Source organism: Bos indicus x Bos taurus, chromosome 29 (assembly GCF_003369695.1).
Source record: "Bos indicus x Bos taurus breed Angus x Brahman F1 hybrid chromosome 29, Bos_hybrid_MaternalHap_v2.0, whole genome shotgun sequence".
Classification (NCBI taxonomy): domain Eukaryota; kingdom Metazoa; phylum Chordata; class Mammalia; order Artiodactyla; family Bovidae; genus Bos; species Bos indicus x Bos taurus.
Genome location: NC_040104.1, coordinates 19134580 through 19155089, shown reverse-complemented (window position 1 = coordinate 19155089; position 20510 = coordinate 19134580). Strand labels below are relative to the sequence as shown.

General features: G+C 43.9%; 1 protein-coding gene across 2 annotated transcripts in view; it reads right to left on the bottom strand.

Annotated features, from left to right (window-relative positions):
- ETS1 (ETS proto-oncogene 1, transcription factor) overlaps positions 1–20510 on the bottom strand; it is a 140243-nt gene that overhangs the window by 118393 nt on the left and 1340 nt on the right. For both annotated transcript variants that reach the window (XM_027531197.1, XM_027531196.1), the window contains exon 2: positions 6201–6283. In XM_027531197.1, the coding sequence (XP_027386998.1) occupies positions 6201–6269 (69 nt within the window). In that variant the 5' untranslated portion in view covers positions 6270–6283. The remainder of the gene's footprint in view (positions 1–6200; positions 6284–20510) is intronic.

The following is a 20510-nucleotide window of genomic DNA, read 5'->3' as shown; positions in this document are numbered from 1 at the left end:
AAGCATACGGATACATCAGTTCAGTTCTCACTCAGTCGCGTCCAACCCCATGGACTGCAGCATACCAGGCCTCCCTGTCCATCACCAACTCCCAGAGCTAACTCAAACTCATGTCCATCAGGTTGGTGATGCCATCCAACCATCTCATCCTCTGTCATCCCCTTCTCCTCTCGCCTTCAGTCTTCAACCATATGGATGCATGAGTTGGCATAAATTCTTATCCATCCCCACATTTCTTAAAAATGGTCAAGGTGGGGACTTGCCAGGAATTCCCTGGTGGCCCAGTGGTTAAGGTTCTACTTCCACTGCAGGGAGTCTGAGCTCAATTTCTGGTCGGGGAACTCAGATCCCGAGTGCTGTGTAGCGAGGCCAAAAATAAATTAAATTTTTTAAAATTTTATTTTTAAAAATATGGGGACTTCCTCGGTGGTCCAGTGGTTAAGACTTCACTTTTCAATGCAGGGGTGCAGGTTTGATCCCTGGTCAGGAAGCTAAGATCCCACACGCCTCATGGCCAAAAACCCAAAACATAAAGCAGAAGCAATATTGTAACAAATTCAATAAAGACTTTTAAAATGCTCCACATAAAAAAAAGAATCTTTAAAAAATATGATCAAGATGCACTTAATGATAAGGAGTGTCCCAAGCCAGCAGCCGGAAGATCCAGACCACACTCCAGCCTTTACCAGCCTGTAAACTTGGGCAACTTCATTTACTCTCTTAGGACTTGAATTTCCTGATGCTGGGAGACAGTCTCAAGGTTATGGTCTGGCTCTGAAATTCTCTAGCTTGTGCTGACTGAATCCCATGTCTTAGAAAATCCCCACTTTCTAAGATGCTGGAAAAATCTCTTTTTTCCTTCACTTCTTCTGATTATCACTAAGAGTTATGGTTATAGATTATTTCTTAAACATCATGTTTCAGTAACCTCCCTGGAGGTAAAGCCAACACCACCCCAAGCAACAAGAAGAAAAAAAAAATGCTTTTCTGGTTTCCATTTACATTCTAAATTTCTTTTTCTGTCTTTTCATTTCTCTAATCCAGGAGAAGGAAATGGCAACCCACTCCAGTATTCTTGCCTGGAGAATGCCATGGACAGAGGGGCCTGGTGGGCTGCTGTCCATAGGGTGGCACAGAGTTGGACATGACTGAAGCGAATTAGCAGCAGCAGCATCGGCGTTTCTCTAATCAGGGACTCCTTATCCATTGCTCTCCAGGATCCCCAGAAAGAAGGAAAAGGTGTGTATGCTAAGCTTCATAGAAATAAGAATCAGCCCTTCCCAACTTCCCAGAACTACAGGGACAACACAGACGTCCCTGTGAACACATCCTAAGGCATGTGGGGTGGAGGTGAAGAGTGCGAACAGCAAAGGCTAAGAAGAGAATTGCTTCCCAAGGAAGCCCAATTAAACTGCAATTACTCGAGATAAGAGAACCAAGTCTGTTTACACAATGGGGCTGTAAACCACCAGCCCATTACAAGAGAACTTTGATCTGGGGGCAGGGGAGCTATTTCTGGTCCAGGGTAGAGAGGAAGCAAGGAGGTTTCTCAGTAAGAGAAATATGAATGGCTCCACTCAACCCAAAGCCCCATCTTGTTCTGGCCGCAGCCTTGTAAGGACAAAATCAGTGGAATCACATCCACCTCCCTGTGTCCATCTCACACAATCGAAAAGTCCAGAGAAAAACAGAGAAGAGATGGTAAACACAGGGAAAGGGAATTAACTGAGGAATTTCTGGCTGGTGTCACAACGACTTGACGTGGTAAGTTATACCCTGTGCCTGTTTTACAGATGAGAATACTGAGGTTCGGAGGAAGTCATGTGCCCAAGGTCATGTGGCTAAGGAGTAATAAATAGACCAGAATTTAACTCAGGTCTTTCTGACTCCAAAGCCTGAGTGTTTTCCATGTTATTGGATTGGCCAAAATGTTCCTTCTGGTTTGTTCATAAGCTGTTGTGGAAAAACTCGAAAGGACTTTTTGGTCAACCCAGTGTGTGGCCAGGCTATGTTTCACAGCTGTCTAGCCCAAGCCAGAAGGCTCAGGGCCTTCCATGTGCTCTGACACTCTGAACAGTCACCCTTGCCTGGCATATTACCATAGAGTGAGTCCCCTACATAGGAACCTTCAAGTTGTGAGCTTTCAAAGACACAAATGTGCATTCCATCATCATCAGGCGTAACTGACATTACAGATTGCTCCCCCCGACCCTGTCTCCTATTGCCATCTACCCCCTCCTCTCCATCCTCCAGGTAGTAACTCTTCCTGCCTGTTCACTTGATGCCAGCCCTCGGATGCCAGCTGTTGTATGGTACTGCTGTACTTTCCAGGGAACTGCACTGTAAGATTAAAAATGTTTTCTTTTTTGTGTTTGTGTTTTATGTATTAATTGTATGAGAAGTATTATAAACCTATTACAACACAGTACCACAGAGTGGATTGTGTTAGTTGGGTATCTGGGCTAACTTTGTTGGAGTTACAAATAAATTGGACTTACAAACGCGCTCTCAGAACGGAACTCATTCGTATGTAGGGGACTTACTGCATTCCCAAAGGCCTGAGCTCCGAGAGGAGGTGTGTGGGCAGTTGTCTATTCCTTCCCTCTGAACAGTTCAAGGTGCTTCCTAAGCGCGAGTGACCCAAGGACCTCCTCCACACGCTGGTGAGGGAGCCAAGGACAGGGACATGCTTGGTCCAAACCAGGGGCAACCTGCCCCGCCCATTCCTGCCCTGAACCCAGCCCTGAAAGCTCAGCAGTGTGAAGGGGAGGATGACGCAGGAGAGGACCAGGGGTGCGAGGGACTTCCAGGCGCAAGGCAGCAAGTTCTCCAACCAGCATAACAGGAAGGAGTGCTTCCTCCCGCTGGATGAAAGGGTCCCTGACACACAGCCCATATAAGTACCTGCAAACGTCACCCCCTCCCACACAATGGCCAGACAACTTCCAGAAGTGTTGTTTCCCTGCCTCCCCCGCTGTGACATCACTCCCTACATGAAGGTCTCCCAGGAGGCTGACCTTCCAAAGGGAAGAACTTGTGTCCTGCTTTGCTCCAAGGGACCCCGAGGCAGATAATGTGTGTTCTGCATACAATGGCCCTTACCCGAGAGATGGGATGAATTTTGCAACTGTTGCTGTGATTATTTTAAGCCTACTCCTGGTACAGCAAAGAATCAAATCATACTAATGCCAGCTCCAATTCTCAATCAAGGACTCTGAGACTGAGTGGTCTTTGAGGGTCTAGAAAATATTTGTGTCTTGGTTTAGAAGATTGTTTCTTAGACAACTAAAGCAGTCTGTTTAGCAGAAACCCTCTTTCTGCTGAATATGGTCTCACTTTTTTTTTTTTTTCTGTTTTAAGATTTCCCTTTCAAACACAAGGAGTTACACTCAGTACCAGGCTTCCCAAGTGGTTCAGTGGTAAAGAATCTTCCTGCCAATGCAGGAGATGCGGGTTCAATCCTTGGGTCAGAAAGATACCCTGGAGAAGGAAATGGCAATCCACTCCAGTATTCTTGCTTGGAGAATCCCAAGGACAGAGGAGCCTGGAAGCTACAATCCCTGGTCAGACACAAATTAGCAACTAAACAACACACAGTACTACCCCTCCTTCAAACCAGATCTTGTGTCCATTCTAGAGCACACCTTCTCAACCTTGGCACTACTGACAGTTGAGGCTAGACAATTCTTTGTCATGGGGAATTGTACTGTGCAGTGTAGAATACTTAGTTGCAACCCAGACCTCTCTCCTCTGGATGCCAACAACATCCCCACTCCCCAAATTCTGACCATCAAAAATATCACCAACAAAATCACCCCTAGATTTAAAAAATCCACTGGTTTTCCTTTTACCCTCAAACTTCCCATTCTGGGATAGCTTCTCTTCCTGGTGGCCCAGGCTAACTAATGCAGAGATCAGGGCGCCAGGCAGGAGGACTTGGTTGATTGGATTAAGTACAACTGGTTGAGCTTCAGACGACAAGACTCCAACAGAACTGAGAAGACTCAGGTGCCTGGGAAAGATTCTCGTCTGGGAAAGTTCATGAAGCTGGGCTCACTCCTCCAGGAGATCTGATTGGGACTGAAGGTATGAGGTTTGCTAGTTTTTCTGCTAATGCCCGGAGCTGATATTCTATAGGTGATTTACAAATTCTTTCACTGTCATTATAGCCCAGCCCGAAGTTGAAGGTTATCTGTCAGAACTAGTTCACTCAACTTGAGCTTGGATCCATCAACTTTATTTATCTAATTTTTTAAAGAAAGAAGACAGACGAAGAAGGCAGAGGACTTCCTGGTTGCTCAGTGGTTCTGAGAAATTTGCCCAACTAGCTCCAGTGGTGGAGAAACTGAGCCCCAGAAAGAAGTTGTGAGCGAAAGTACTGTAACAATAACATAGCAATTTGCTTACGTAACTTTCTACTTTTACCCAAGCAACTCTGAAATATCGTATTGAAAAGAATCCCAAGGGTTGATAATGTTTTTCAGATATGGCTGTTGCGGGTGGGGATAAATGAGTTCTTTGTTTTGAAACCAGTGGAAACAATTCAAAATGCATTAAAAATACCAAGTGTATTCAGTTGAGGGTGGGGTCTTTAGTTGAAAAGACACACTTAGAGTTGTTTTTTAGTTTTTTTCCATCTCATACAATTTCCAGATGCCCTGTCTAGGATAACTTAATGTTATACCTGCAACTTATGTACTTGTACTGCAACTTATTTCAGTGCCTAAAATATAATAAATACAAATTTGCATGGCATTGCTAAACAAGTTATTAATCTTATTTAACTGGATTACAGTATTGGCAAAGAGAATTAACGTAAGCTGCTTTTAAATCCACTTTTCCAAGTCAGTGACACAGTGTGCCCTGGAATCACAGTATCCTTATTTAACAAATCTTTACACTATCATTTTTGAGAAAGATTTAGTGTCATTTGTGCTGACCTTAGATGATAACTTCTTCGTAAGAAGCAGAAGCAGTCTTTTCCCTGGCCAAGTCTCCAGCCATATGGACCTTAACAAGTCCCTCAGCAATTTCTACTAAGCAGAATGGAGTGATTTTTGGTCTGAACTTGTGTGTGTGAGTTTTAAATATATATTTCTGATGTAAATTGTACTCTAAACATTTCCCTGATTCCAATTTTTTAAATATAGTGAATGGTGTTTATATGGAAACAGAAGCCACTTAAAAAAGAAGAAATATGTGTCACAGAACAGTCAGGGAAGAAAGATGTATTCATCGCTCCTTGAATGTGGAATAGCTTTTTAAGTAATTATTTTTCTAATATTACAGATTAAAACACATCAAATCTTTTGACAATTATAGTGAGAGGTCATGGCAAACTGAAGGGTACCAAGGTTCAAAACTCTGCAGAGGAGGCAGAAAAGCACTCTGGTCAATTGGTGTCTATTTAGACCGACAAATGTATTTGGAAGGATTAACGCTAAACTTATCTGTCCATTTCCAGAGTAAGTAATAAATGATGGCCACCCCTGTAAAAATACACACAAAATTTAGAATCAACAGTTAATGATTCATCAGCTGCTATTAAAAGTTCACTTCACAGTGGAATTGATGAATGATGGCATTTGGGGATCTTTCACACATCTTATTTATAAGGAATTTAGCTAAATATTTCTACAGATCACCATGTAACTTGGGTAAAAGCCTTCTTCCCTAAGAGCAAAAAAACTTTATTTAAAAAGGAATTTAAAAATTCCTCTTAGCCCTCTTTTTCTAGGACTCAGGAATTTTCCCTATCAACTTGTCACACTTTATTTCCAGTTTCAAATTCTGTGATTAGAAAAACTTGTATATTTTAGCTTATGTGTATGAGGACCAAAACAAGCTAAATTATGCTAAGAATAGGTCTAAGGTACATCAACGTGCAAAAAATCTTCAGCAAATGAACTGAGCTGTGAAAAATCACCTGGCTTTAAACACTATCCAAGTTTGAGTCGTATTCTCTGCAACACAAGCATGCTAAAAAATCTTCCTTAGCAAATCCATCAGTCTTGGATGTTTCACTTTATGTGGTGATGAAAAGACAGATAATCTGGCAATGTAGTCCCTCCAAAAGATGTAAAGCTGATTCCAGCTTGGAGTTGGGTTCTGGCTGCTTCTATCTAAGAGAGATCAGAGAGCAGGAGACCCAGGGAGGGGAGGATGGGGCCTGGGAAGGGCCGGGGAAGAGTCCTACTTACCAGCACTGCAGGTCGAGCAGCTGAATAGGTGGCAGGGCCACTCACTGAAGAATCCACAAAGTAGCTCATCACGCTGTCAGCACCTGCGTGGGAAAAAGCACTCACTGAGCTGCTGGGCAAAGAACATGTATGGATGAGAAATCAAAGAAGGCCTCGGATCAGATCTCCTTAGAAGCATCGAGGTCACTTGTTTGTGTTACGGAGAAAGAAATGAAAATGTAGAAAAACAAAGAGGGGGTTTCCCTGGTGGTCCAAAGGCTAAGAATCTGCCTTCCAAAGTAGGGGAAGCTGGTTCGATCCCTGGTCGGAAAACGAAAATCCCACGTGCTTCGGGGCAGCTAAGCCAAGCCACCACAGCTACTGAGCTCGAAAGCTGCAACTCAGACAGGATGAAGCCAAATAAATAAATAAATATTTCAAAAGATAATTATAGAAAAACAAAGCGACCAACAGGGAGCAAGGCTGACTCCTGACTGCAAGATAGCCTGAGTGGTGGTGTCTGCTGCAGACAGTTAGCACTCAGAGACCACAAAAAGACCCTTTAGAGGGCTTCTGGGCAGGAATGGGTCTCTTAAAGTCACATTCCCATCCCTGTATCTCAGTCCCTCCACCCCCGACCCCGGCCTGGCTCTCCACATGCAGTGTGGCATTTATCAACTGGTGAAAGACCAAAGAGAGAAAGGGCAGGAGAGAGGAGGGGTGGAAAACCTTTACTGAGAAGGCACGACAACCAGGACCCCGACAGATAAGCAGAGTGAAGCCCCAGAGGGGAATGCATGTTACCCATCTTCACAAAGGAGAAGGGCTATTATTAAATAACTGTTGTTGAGAGCCATTATCTCCATTCAAAGTTTGAATGACCATCACACTTGGCTAAAGGGATTTTGCAGCTAGCTGTCAATCATTGGAAAATCATTGATACAGCAAACATTTCTGTTGATCCAAACATTCTCTAAAGTACACTAGTCCATACGCTTTCATGAGTTCAATATTACACATTTTAAAAAATGTCTTTCTTGAATGATTTAGAAGATTAAATTCCTCGGTATGTCATTCAGAGGCCAAATTCCTATTGTTAGGGAGTGACATTTGAGTTTCAACTTATCTCCTTTCCACTTTATATTTGTCCGTCCTTTCCCTTTATTCTTGAGGACAATTAAAGCCACTGACCTCCTTTCAAGAAATATCAAGAATAATGTAGGTCTTATGCTCAATTTGCAACTCTGTTCACCATACAGCTTGACAGCCAATGAGCGTATACATCTTCTTTCATATGAAGTGTATGAAGTGTATAACATAGATAAAGTTCTACACTACAAAATTGTACTGACCAAGGCCTACCATCACACAGCAACTACTTTCACACAGTTGAGAAAAAAGTTAAAAATCTTCTGAAGACATAACTTATCCCAGAACTGTGCTTACTGAGTTTAACTAAAACATCACCTGTAAATGATGTCTTTTCTCCCAAAAAGTAGGATGCAATCTAAATAATATTAATTTAAAAAATGTAAAATAGCTAAGGGTAACTATGCTCATCAAGCTTCCCTGGTGGCTCAGCAGTAAAGAATCCGCCTGCCAGTGCAGGAGGCATGGGTTCGATCCCTGGAGAAGGAAACGGCAACCCGCTCCAGTATTCTTGGCTGGGAAATCCCATGGAGAGAAGAGCCTAGTGGGCTGCAGTCCATGGGATCACATAGAGTCAGACACGACGTAGCAACTAAACAACAGTTATGTTCATCAAGATGTTGTTTTCTAGTTTTTTCAGGGACTTGATTGCAAAAAAAAAAATGGCTCCCAGGAGGAACTCCCAGGTGGTAGAGCTGAAGAGTTGGAAAAGATCGAATTACTCTAGTCCAAGGACACTGTTCCCACCTGGAGCTGGAGCCGTGGTCCCCTAGTCAGTGTTTGCATCTAAAAACAGTGCTGCTGCTGCAGCTGCTGCTAAGTCGCTTCAGTCGTGTCCGACTCTGTGCGACCCCACAGACAGCAGCCCACCAGGCTCCTCCATCCCTGGGATTCTCCAGGCAAGAACACTGGAGCGGGTTGCCATTTCCTTCTCCAATGCATGAAAGTGAAAAGTGAAAGTCAAGTCGCTCAGTCATGCCCGACTCTTAGCGACCCCATGAACTGCAGCCTACCAGGCTCTTCCATTCATGGGATTTTCCAGACAAGAGTACTGGAGTGGGGTGCCATTGCCTTCTCTATCTAAAAACAGTGAGCAGCTACCAAATATCAGATTCTGCACTAGGGAAGAGGGCCTGGTCAGAGTGGACACGGCCCATATAGTGTACAGAAGTGCTCCTGCTTTTTGCCTCAAAATCAAATTTTAAAGTCCTAATAAGTCATCAACCACCCTCAATTCAATTATATCTACTCATAGACGAGATTTAAAAGTTGACAACACAGATTGTGTCATACTGATAATGGCTTAACCAAGATCTGATTCCTTAGGGAAAAGTTGCCCCAGCCCTCCAGGGCCCCGAAGGGCAACCTAAACCTTAGGAGATGTCCAGATGTGGAGAGTGCTGCTTTGTGTAAGCCATCTAGCCCTCAATTTCCTCCAGAAAGCCCCCGGGGTCCCCTGAGTCATCACAGACCTCAATTATTTATTCAACAGGCACATCAAGGCTTCCTCTGCCAGGAACTTGTTAATCATTCAGTAAATAGCGACTTTGTGCCTCCAGCGTGCTCAAGACACACAGGTAAACAAAGACCCCTCCCTGGTGGACCTTACGTTCTATCTGACTCAGGATAAAGCTGAGAGGGATGGATCTCCATCTGCAGGCAGTGGAGGAGACAGGCTCACGGAGAACTGGAATACAAGATGACGAGGAGTTTACCTATAATACCGAAAACAGTTCTGCCAAAGCCTGGGGAATAGGAAGCCATGGAAGGCTGCACAGTGAACTTGGCCTTATGGATGGTCCCGAGACTCCACAAACAGGCGCAAGTCTTTGCCCTTCTGAATTCTTGCTGGACTTAGACACTTGTAAAAGAAATGCTTTGGGGATCAGCCGCCTTGTCCTGAAGCCTAGCTCAAGGCATCAAAAGCAACACTCTTCCTCCTACCAACCTTCCAGGTAGCTGGGAAAAAGGTTTAATGGAAATGTGTTTTCTCTTTCCGGTGGAGAGAGAGAGTGAGTAACGCTGTGGCCCCACACAGGCTCCAGCCTGAGCTGGGCTGAATTCATGAAGCTTCACTCTCTGTGACTGACACTCCCTTGGGTAGAAGACTTTTGCCCACAGAGGAAGCTGGAAAGAGGGAGTTGCCAGGGCTCTGGAGGGCTCTCGTCTCAGGAAATAACTCTGGGACAGAAATGGATGACCGCTTCATTATTTTTTGGAGAAAGAAAAAAGAACCCTCCCTGTTTCCACTTGTAGATGGTGACAGAGACCAGCTGCTGTAGACGTAAATCCTTTCAGAAAAAGCACAAGGACTGTTTGGGTAAAAAAAAAAAAAAAAAATGACATGTTGGCCAAGGAGAATTCCCTCCTACATGACAGCTATTTGGATATCGGCTGGACCAACGTTTTTGTCTTGGCATTATAAACATTTCTGCCTAAACACAAAACAACTGTGTGAATTCAGCTTTACTCCCCGGCCTAGAGGCATCCATGGGCTTGTCTGAATGCAGAAATGGTTTGAATTCTTGGTAACAGAGGGCAGAGAAGAGCTGAGCTCACTTCCTTGAATGGGAGCCGCAGTGCCCAAGCAGCCAAGCAAAAGTGTCTGCAGCGACTTTGTGCTCAGGAGGCAGTGGGCTCCTAGCTTTGGCCCACCCCAGCCTCCAGGCCCACTGCAGCCCCACTGCTCACCACCCCACCGCCCTAGCCCACCACCAGCCCACCAGCCACCTCGCCTGTCCATCCTCACCGCCCTGGACTTTCAGGATGAAAATGGGCACACCATGCAGAGGGGGGAGAATGCAGCAGTTTGGTTTATGTGGGCATCTTGCGTCCAATAAAATGCTTTGGGACTCTGGGAGTCCTTGCTTCTTCCTAAAGCATGTGATGGCCTCTGGAGTCCCGCCCTCCACAAGTCCTGGACACAGGCTGGGATCTACAGGCTGACACTTGCTTCCATTTGGGTCACTCCAGGCGCAGGTTGAGTGAAACACAGAAGGAAGGGAGGCGAGGGACTCAGAGGGGTGTTTCAGGCCAAGGCAGCAGAAGAGCAGGGAACCCCAGGGAGACCAGGCTCAGTGGAGGCGGAAACCAGTTCCCCTCAACTCTGTCCCCTGCTCTGCTCTGCTTCTAGGTGATAACTGTGATGTCACTTATGAGTTTTCATTGAGATTATTGTTTTGTTGTTGCTGTTGTCTTTGCGACCCCATGGACCACAGCACCCCAGGTTCTCCTGTCCTCCACCATCTCCTACCCATGGACCACAGCACCCCAGGTTCTCCTGTCCTCCACCATCTCCTACCCATGGACCACAGCACCCAGGTTCTCCTGTCCTCCACCATCTCCTACCCATGGACCACAGCACCCCAGGTTCTCCTGTCCTCCACCATCTCCTACCCATGGACCACAGCACCCCAGGTTCTCCTGTCCTCCACCATCTCCTACCCATGGACCACAGCACCCCAGGTTCTCCTGTCCTCCACCATCTCCTACCCATGGACCACAGCACCCCAGGTTCTCCTGTCCTCCACCATCTCCTACCCATGGACCACAGCACCCCAGGTTCTCCTGTCCTCCACCATCTCCTACCCATGGACCACAGCACCCCAGGTTCTCCTGTCCTCCACCATCTCCTACCCATGGACCACAGCACCCCAGGTTCTCCTGTCCTCCACCATCTCCTACCCATGGACCACAGCACCCCAGGTTCTCCTGTCCTCCACCATCTCCTACCCATGGACCACAGCACCCCAGGTTCTCCTGTCCTCCACCATCTCCTACCCATGGACCACAGCACCCCAGGTTCTCCTGTCCTCCACCATCTCCTACCCATGGACCACAGCACCCCAGGTTCTCCTGTCCTCCACTATCTCCTACCCATGGACCACAGCACCCCAGGTTCTCCTGTCCTCCACCATCTCCTACCCATGGACCACAGCACCCCAGGTTCTCCTGTCCTCCACCATCTCCTACCCATGGACCACAGCACCCCAGGTTCTCCTGTCCTCCACCATCTCCTACCCATGGACCACAGCACCCCAGGTTCTCCTGTCCTCCACCATCTCCTACCCATGGACCACAGCACCCCAGGTTCTCCTGTCCTCCACCATCTCCTACCCATGGACCACAGCACCCCAGGTTCTCCTGTCCTCCACCATCTCCTACCCATGGACCACAGCACCCCAGGTTCTCCTGTCCTCCACCATCTCCTACCCATGGACTGCAGCACACCAGGCTACCCTGTCCATCACTATCTCCCAGAGGTTGCTCAAATTCATGTCCAATGAGTCAGTGATGCTATCTAACTATCTCAACTTCTGCTGCCTCATTCTCCTCCTGACCTCAGTCTTTCCCAGCATTAGGGTCTTCTCCAATGAGTCAGCTCTTCACATCAGATGGACAAATTATTGGAGCTTCAGCTTCAGCATTAGTCCTTCCAATAAGTATTCAGGGTTGATTGCCTTTAGGATTGACTGGTTTGATCTCCTTGCAGTCCAAGGGAGTCTCAAGAGTCTTTCCAGTACCACAATTTGAAAGCATCAGTTCTTCGGCCTCAGCCTTCTTTATGGTCCAACTCTCACATCCGTACATGATTACTGGAAAAATCATAGCTTTGACTATATGGACTTCTGTCAACAAAGTGATATTTCTGTTTTGGGGGTTTTTTTTGATATTTCTGTTTTTTAATATACTTTTTAAAAGCCAAAATTATAGTGCTACCAACAAACCCACTGTGATTTAAATTTGACCTTGCCCTCTGGTCTTTGTGTTAGTATTCTAGGTCAAGAATTATGGCTATAACATACCCAGGGTAAAGAAACTACACATGGTGAATACAGAAGTATAAGAAAGCTGTCACAGAAAATACAGATGATGCAGGTTTTCCCTTTTTTTTTCTTTTGCAAGTTGTGCCTGATTTAAATAGATTTGCAATAAATATTTCCCTTAATATCAACAATTTAGAGTTCCTATAAATTTATATTCCAAGCATACCCTGGAACGCAGGAGAAAAAGAATTTGGCTTCCAATAGGATTAGTCATTCAAAAGATACTTTCCCTAAACAACAGCACTTTTGCCAAACTAAGGGCTTCCCAGGTGGCTCAGTCGGTAAAGAATTCTCTTGAAGGGCAAGAGACCCAGGAGACGTGGGTTCGATCCCTGGATCGGGAAGATCCTCTGGAGAAGGAAATGGCAACCCACTCCAGTATTCTTGCCTGGAAAATCCCATGGACAGAGGAGCCTGGCAGGCTACAGTTCATGGGATCACAAAGAGTTGGACATCACTTAATCAAAAAAACAAGTGATAGGGAGACTTGTTCCAACCCCCTGCCCCATCCTTCTCTAATCCCTGATTTAGATAATTTGATAAAGCTTTCCCAATATTACTGATACATTACAAAAATTCCTAGGCCTCAATATGTAAACTTAAAACTACAATTATGTAAAGTTTAAAAATAAAATAAAATTTAAAAAAATAATAATAAAATAAAGACTCAGGCTGAGCGTTACCTCTTCTAGGGAGCATTCTCTAAATCTTCTTGTCAATTAGATGGACGTTCTCGATCTTCAGGTTTGGGATTCACTTTCACAATGTACCTAACAAAGTTCAGAGTGCTTCCTTCATCATAAGTTTCTGATTCTGCGTCATAAGTTGCTAGAGGGACTGTGTCTTTTTAGCTGACACGTTGCATTAACAGATGTGCAATATGCTTGCCAACTAAATGAAGAAAAGACCTGTATGTGTATATAGTTAACATACGCAAGAGTTATGTCTCAGTGCCTGAGTATTCCCAAGATAGCAAAGATATCTCTGAGACAAAGGAAAAAAGGGACATCACCTGTGATGATGTGTCCATATGCAATTCTGAGGTTAGATTTCTTCAGTATTAACTGCAAGCAGGATCATATTCTTCTCTGAACTAATGGACATAGCCCATTGATGAGTGTATCGTCTCCCATTATTTTCTTTCTAATTCTCATGAGAAGTCCATTTGTAGTTTCCAAATCTTTTAAGACGTTCTCTTCCTTGATCTGCCAGTGTAACAAAAGCTGCAACGTCTAATTCTCCAAGAACTCAACTGTAAGCAGATTTAGATAGCTGAACAAGCCTCAGTCCCCCAAAGAAACTGTGGTCACCATAAGCAGAAAAGAAATTGGTAAGAATTGAAGATGGATTCTTTCTGTCACTCCTAATTCTGTATGAACCTGATTTTCTTGACTATTACAACTGATGGTAATAAATATTCCATGTTATTTCAAGAGCCAGAACCGGCCCATAAAGACCATGTTCTGATCCATGGGTTACTAGCTTCTGCATCTTAAAGTCAATCCACTGATCCTTTCACTGAGTTCACGAAGCATCAACTCACAGATTAATGAACGTGTCAGTCTTGTTTCTCCCCAACTTCACTGCTAATGAGTCCTCCAACTCTTACTTGAAAACAGGCTTGAAAATGACTCATATCCATCTCCTATTTCTCTGAACAAGTCTCATCTTCTAATTAACTATAACGCTCTCAGGTTCTGTATGAATTGACACAGCTCAACCAATCTTTCTTAGAATACTAAAAATGAACTCCTGTTATTATAATATTACAAAAGTCATTCACTAACATCTCCTGAAAGGAACAGAATATAGGATGGTTTTTGTCTGCTGAGCTGTGATAATCAGGGGCTAATAGTGCCTTGTAGACCATTTTATATTTCCTCCTCCTGGAAACAAATATCTCTCCATTACTCTGCTGGGATGGTGCTGTCAACAGAGGCAGAAGGGGGCATCTCTCGTAAACCTCAAGGGAGTATGTTAAAACCTGCCCGCTCGTCTATGTCTAGGAATTTTACGAGCACAATGCCCGTCTTAAGTCTCTGAAACTTTCCGGAAACTAAGGCTCTGCTCTTTCTAGTATGGGAACATCCTCTGCAAAACTAAAGGTGACATTGAATCAGCTGTCTGACAATAAAAGTACCTACAGCCTTGTCCTCAAATGGCATTCCTCATCCTCTATCGAATCCTGAAATTCAGAAAATAACCATGGTTGTTCTTCAGACATACTCCAGTGCCAGGCGTGTAGTAGGCACTCAATAAACAACTAAATAAAAAATTGGGATTTGCATCATTCAGAACCCTGTGGCAAAATGAGGGTTTGGCTAACAGAATCAGATAAAGGTAGACTCAAGGATAATTACAGGCAAGATATTAACAGTGAAATGTTCTTCTTCAGAGCTTTTACTTTTGGGGTAGAATCTAAGCAATTACATTGGAAAGACTGATACTGTATCTGAAGCTCCAATATTTTGGCCCTTGATGCTAAGAGCTGACCCACTGGAAAAGACCCTGATGCTGGGAAAGATTAAAGGCAGGAGGAGAAGGGGACAACAGAGGATGAGATGGTTGGATGGCATTACCGACTGAATGGACATGAGTTTCAGCAAACTCAGACGGTGAAGGACAGGGAAGCCTGGTGTGCTGCAGTTCATGGGGTCGCAAAGAGTTGGACACAACTTAGAGACTAAACAACAACTACAAAAGCAATTACACGGAAAATCTATATTATAAGAGCAAGAAAACTATTATAGTAAATTTGGGAAAGAATAAACGTGTGAAATATTATCAGGACCAAATTATATTTCATACTATTGATGTTAATTATTTGCAAGAGAAAGTTATGAGTGACAGCTGTTTCTTTTTGTCTCCAAATTTACAGGCATGCATGTCTGTGGCCATACCACCCTGAACGTGCCCGAGCTCATCAAATTTACATGCCTGCCTACAAAAGTACATGAATAACAAACATTTTTAGATTAGTCTTAAACTTTGAATGAACAAAATGAATCTCAAATATGGCCAAAAAAAAAAAAGCGGGGGGGGGGATTTGATGTAGTTAGCTAGTATTGACGAGCTGCATAGCCCTGTATTAGATGCTATGGTAATTCCCAGGATGAGACTAAATCACTTTTCTTTCTTATATAGTTATTTTTCTAGTTGATGAGACAATTATAAGACCTTGTTACTCAACAGTACGGTGGTTCCTCTCAGACCAGTAGCATGGACAAGCACTTGGGAGCTAGGAGAACTACAGAGCTCAGGTTCCATTCCAAAAAGATCCATAAGAACATTAAAGTTTGAGAAATGCTGGTGAGCCTGGTAGGCTGCAGTCCATGGGGTCGCTAAGAGTCGGACACGACTGAGCAACTTCACTTTCACTTTTCACTTTCATGCATTGGAGAAGGAAATGGCAACCCACTCCAATGTTCTTGCCTGGAGAATCCCAGGGACGGGGGAGCCTGGTGGGCTGCCATCTATGGGGTCGCACAGAGTCGGACACGACTGAAGTGACTTGGCAGCAGCAGCAGCAGCAAGTGATATATTATGGGAACATAAAAGATGAAGAGATGACTTCTGGAAGGATGCTGAAGGAAAACTTCAAGAGGAATTGGCATTGAAATGGGCCTTGAAAAATGGGTAGCTAGAAGTATGCACAAAGACTCAGAAATAAGAAAATGGTAGATTAGAGAACAAAGAATAACCCAATAGTCAAATGGATTGTAGGGAAGTGGGAGATGAAATTGAAAGACCCTCTAGGGCAGATTACCAAACTAAAAGCTTGGACTTTTTTTAGTATAGCTATAGATCTAAATAGCAATAGTAGTAGTAAACTTAACTTATTAAGTTGTATCCACTATGTGATATACAACTGGTATATCACATAGTGGAATATTACACAGCAATGTAAAGGAAAGAACTATTGATACACCGAGCAGCATGAGTGAATCTAAAATAAAGTAAGCCAAATGAAAGAAGACTACCTACTATATGATTCCATTTATACGATATTCTTGAAAAAGAAACACCATAGGGTCAAAGAACATGGCCTGGAGGTGAGAAGAGGATTTGACTATAAAGAAGAATAAGGAAATTTTTTTTTGAATGATGGAACTGTTTTATATCTTGATTGTAACACATTGATTTATATATTATAAATACTTGACTTATACATTAGCCAAAATTTGTAGAGCTATACACTAAAAAGTGTGATTTTTACTCTTTGCCAATTATACTTTAATTTTAAAAAAAGTGTGCTGGGGGAAATATAAAGTTATAGTACTAAAAAATTAGATTTTTTTTTTCCTAAGAAACTGGAAACAAAAATGAGTAAGCTGGAGGAATGATGTGAAGCATCTTGGCTTCAAGGACAGCTATAGCAGAGGTCATGGTATATGCGATTCTTGGCCACATTGAACCCAGAGAGAGCTTCAAGCTAAAATGTCAACTCTAACCCCATAGTGACTGCCAAAAAAACCCCCAAGGAGCCTAGAAGTTTAAAGAACTACTTTTCAACCTACAGCACGTGGAGTTATGTCAGATATAATCTAAAATTTAGATATGGTTCTGGCTCTCAAGAAGCTCTCAACAAAACTGAGAGATGCCGTAAATATAGAGATAGCTATTGAGAGAACAATGAATGAGTGGAGCCCGGAGAGTTTTAATAATGCCCTTTAACACTGAACGAAGCACACCAGCTGCCTTCAATCTCTCAAATCCAGCGAGCAACTTCTTGGACTATATCTGATGGTCATTTTTCACGGTGGGGTTTTATTTGTTCTATTGCCCAAATTGTAAGTTTCAAATTTCTCAGCATACTGCTAAACAGCTTCCTGGCATGCTTATATAAAGAGGGATTTGGTAAAGTCAATGAATTTTAGAGTTGGAAAAAAATCTCATCAAATCTGTCCATTTTTTATTTGAATGAACTGAACCCAGAGAGGTTAAGTGTTTAGCGGAGTGATAAAGATAGATAGACTGTGGTTGACTGGGACCTCCTTACTGAGTGCGTGTGTGCTTGTGTGCTAAGTCGCTTCAGTTGGGTCTGACTCTTGGCGACCCTATGGACTGTAGCCCACCAGGCGTCTCTGTCCACGGGATTCTCCAGGCAAGAAAACTGGAGTGGGTTGCCACGCCCTCCTCCAGGGGATCTTTCTGACCCAGGGATCGAACCCATGTCTCTTCCATAGGCAGGCGGATTCTTTACCACTAGCACCGCCTGGGAAGCCCTTACTGAGAGAGAAGACAAATTTCTTCATCTCACAAAGTCTTTATTTCCTCAACTGTAAAATGGAAAACATAATACCAACCCTTTCAGGATTACTGAGGAGGGTTATATAAAATGAAACCATTTTACACATGATAAAATGGTCAATAGATAGTGGCTATTATTACCACTGTTTTATCACAGCGCCTGGCACTAGTAAGCATTGACTAATTAATAATAATTGTGGTTTTTTACGGCAGAGGTTATTTATTCAGATATTAGAAGCAGAACCCAGATGGCCAATATACCTTATCTCTTTCTAAAAAGACTTGTATTTAAATAATCAAAATAGGATTCCCTCCCATAATCACAGGTTGAGTAGCCTTAGCCAAGAATTTCACAAGAGAAAAGCACCACAATTTCAGTTGAATGGCAGTCTGCTTGTACCATTGTTATGCATAAAACCAAGAAGTAAGCAGTTTTCTTACCTTGGGGGAACAAACAGGCTGAAAGCTTGCTTAGCACACGGGGGAAATATCCAGCTTCCTTTGATAGAAATGTGAATCTTATGTGGCCTTACACTTTGGCAACGAGATATAAATGTAATCAAGTTGTAAGCTGCTGTGAGAAACACCGCAAGAGTTTTTGTTTGTTCTACTTTTTAAAACTTTTTTGTTTTTGTTTTTGCTTTTGCTTTTAAACCGTACTTTCCAACCCAATTTACATAGCAATCACCTAGGAATCACCTGAGAATCAGGTTTCAAGGTACAGCCAGACGGTCTGCATTTCTGACAAGATCCCCTGCGATGCTCATTTTGAGCAACGAGGCAGTGTCCGGACTCCCTTGGTTAAATTCAGGAGTGGTTACAACAAGGTGTTTGGAAGGCAGAGCCCACTGAGGTACAGGCAAGAAGAGTCTGGGCCACAAGCTGAGCAGAGGTTTGGTTGTTATCTTAGTTGCCTTGCAAGCCCAGCCAGGGAGAAGGTGCAGCCCAGGAGCCGTGCCTCCGTCCTAAGCCCTGTGCCAGGTGAGGGCGAGGGCAGCATCTGACAGGGCTTCCTGCCTTTCCTAAGAAGCCAGGGTTTGAGTTACTTCACCTCGAATGTCAAGAAACTGATCACTGCTCTTCCCCTATCCAGAGGAATCCTTTTGGCTTAATGATCACTAGGAGCTCCAAAGGGCACTACATTTTTCATATTTTAAAAGTATTTATTTGTTTATTTGACTGCACTGGGTTGCAGCATGTGGGATCTAGTTTCCTGACCAGGGATAGAACCCAGGCACTGGGAACTCTGAGTCTTACCCACTGGACCACCAGGGAAGTCTTATTTTATGCACGCTGAACTTAAATCTTATGGAAATTGTTTGCACTACGTTTCGCAACTCTTTGAAGTGCCATCAAAATTTGTTCCAAGAAATTCCATCAAAATTTGTCCCAAGAAGGATCAAGAGAGAGATTTACTAATCTTGTCAACTAGACCTTGTAGCATTGCTTCAGAGTCAGTGTCTTCCTAACAATGAATCATTAATTCATAGATTCTCCTTTGGAAAAGAAGCGTAAGCCATGGTATTCTCCCAGATAAATCAACCATTGGGCTAAGCAGAAAAATTAAGCCTGAATTTGTATACGTGCCTCAAAGTTACTAGGTTCCTATGAGACGTGACTCTAGCCACAGCTCTGCACCCATATGGTTTTGGTCCTTTTTTTAAAAAAAAAAATTGTATTGGAGTATAGTTGCTTAATGATGTGTTCATTTCTAATATAGAGCAAAGTGAATCAGTATACGTATATACGCCTTTGGTTCTAATCAGGTCTCACCACCAACCAAATCACTCTGAGTACCAGCCTCAGAGTCCTCATCTGCTAAATGGGAACAAGCGTGCCCACCTCACGGACTTCATTGTAGGTTAAAGAAGCAGCCCAGCCCGTGCAGAGCACAAGGGCCCCAGGACATGCCAAGTGCTCATGAAACTTCATGGGTGATTATCCTTCCTCTAGTGAAGTGGAGAAGACAGGTATTACACCCAGAGAATCATCAGGATTAAAAAGTTGAGTTCCTTACAGCTGCATTTGCAGTAGAGCGTGGACAAACGAGATGCCAGGGCAAATAAATGAGTGGTCTTCGTATCTAGGTTGGCGCAGGAATGAAGATTCTCCTCATATGTCACTAAATAGCTGTCCACCACACTTATTGTGCTCAAACGCTAAGTATGTTTTCATTTCTGAAAAGAAGGGGAGAAAGAGAGAGAGGTGGAAGGTGGAGGTGGGCGGAGAAGGAGGGAGAGGAGGAGGGAAAGGATGTCCCAGCTCCCTTCTGCTGTTTGATGCAGAAATGGGAGTTTTGAGTGGGTAATTAGAGAAGGAGAATTGCTGTAAGAAACAGTTCTGTTCACCAATCAATAAAACCAGGAGATATAGCAGAGCCTGAATTATCAGTAAGAAATCAAGCAACACTTTGATGCCATCACTGAAGGACCTGGCAGTGCCAACAATGTGTTTCCGGAGCATTTGTCTGCCCTCTGACTCACCCTCCCTGGGGACCTGGCACCCACACACCCAATTTGTTACAAGGTTACTTCAGACTCTCCCTCAACCTTATTGGCACTATGTCCATTCTTCAAAGCTCTAGGCTGTTTACTTCCATTCTCATGAAGTAGGTGGAGCACAAATCATCAGTCACAGTTTTTTCAGTGTTCCCATTTTAGAGAGGAAGAAAAGAAAGCACAGTCTCATCAAATTACTTGTTCTCAGTTCCAAAGCCAATCTCTAACAGACCAAAGCCTGCACCACTGCCAGTTCTGACCCCTTCCCCTCCGAACTCCATTATCATCCGAGGCAGGCAGTTGGCCCAGATCCATGCTTTCAACGCATCCTCCAAGGTCACAGGTGACCCCGTGTTGAAGGGTTACACCCTGCTACCCACCCTCCCCCAGGCTCTGCTCTGGGACCTCCCTGCACCCCTAATAACCGGCACCTCCGTGTAAGCAGCTCTCTCTGGGATCAGGCTGCCCACATCCTCAGCGGCGGAACCAGGACGGAAGAGACGGCCTGGCTGCCTTTGCTGTTTGTTGTTTCACTCCTGAGTTGGCAAGGATGGGAGTTGTTGATTTACAATTAGGAGCAGCGTGCTTCTTCAAATATTAATATTAAT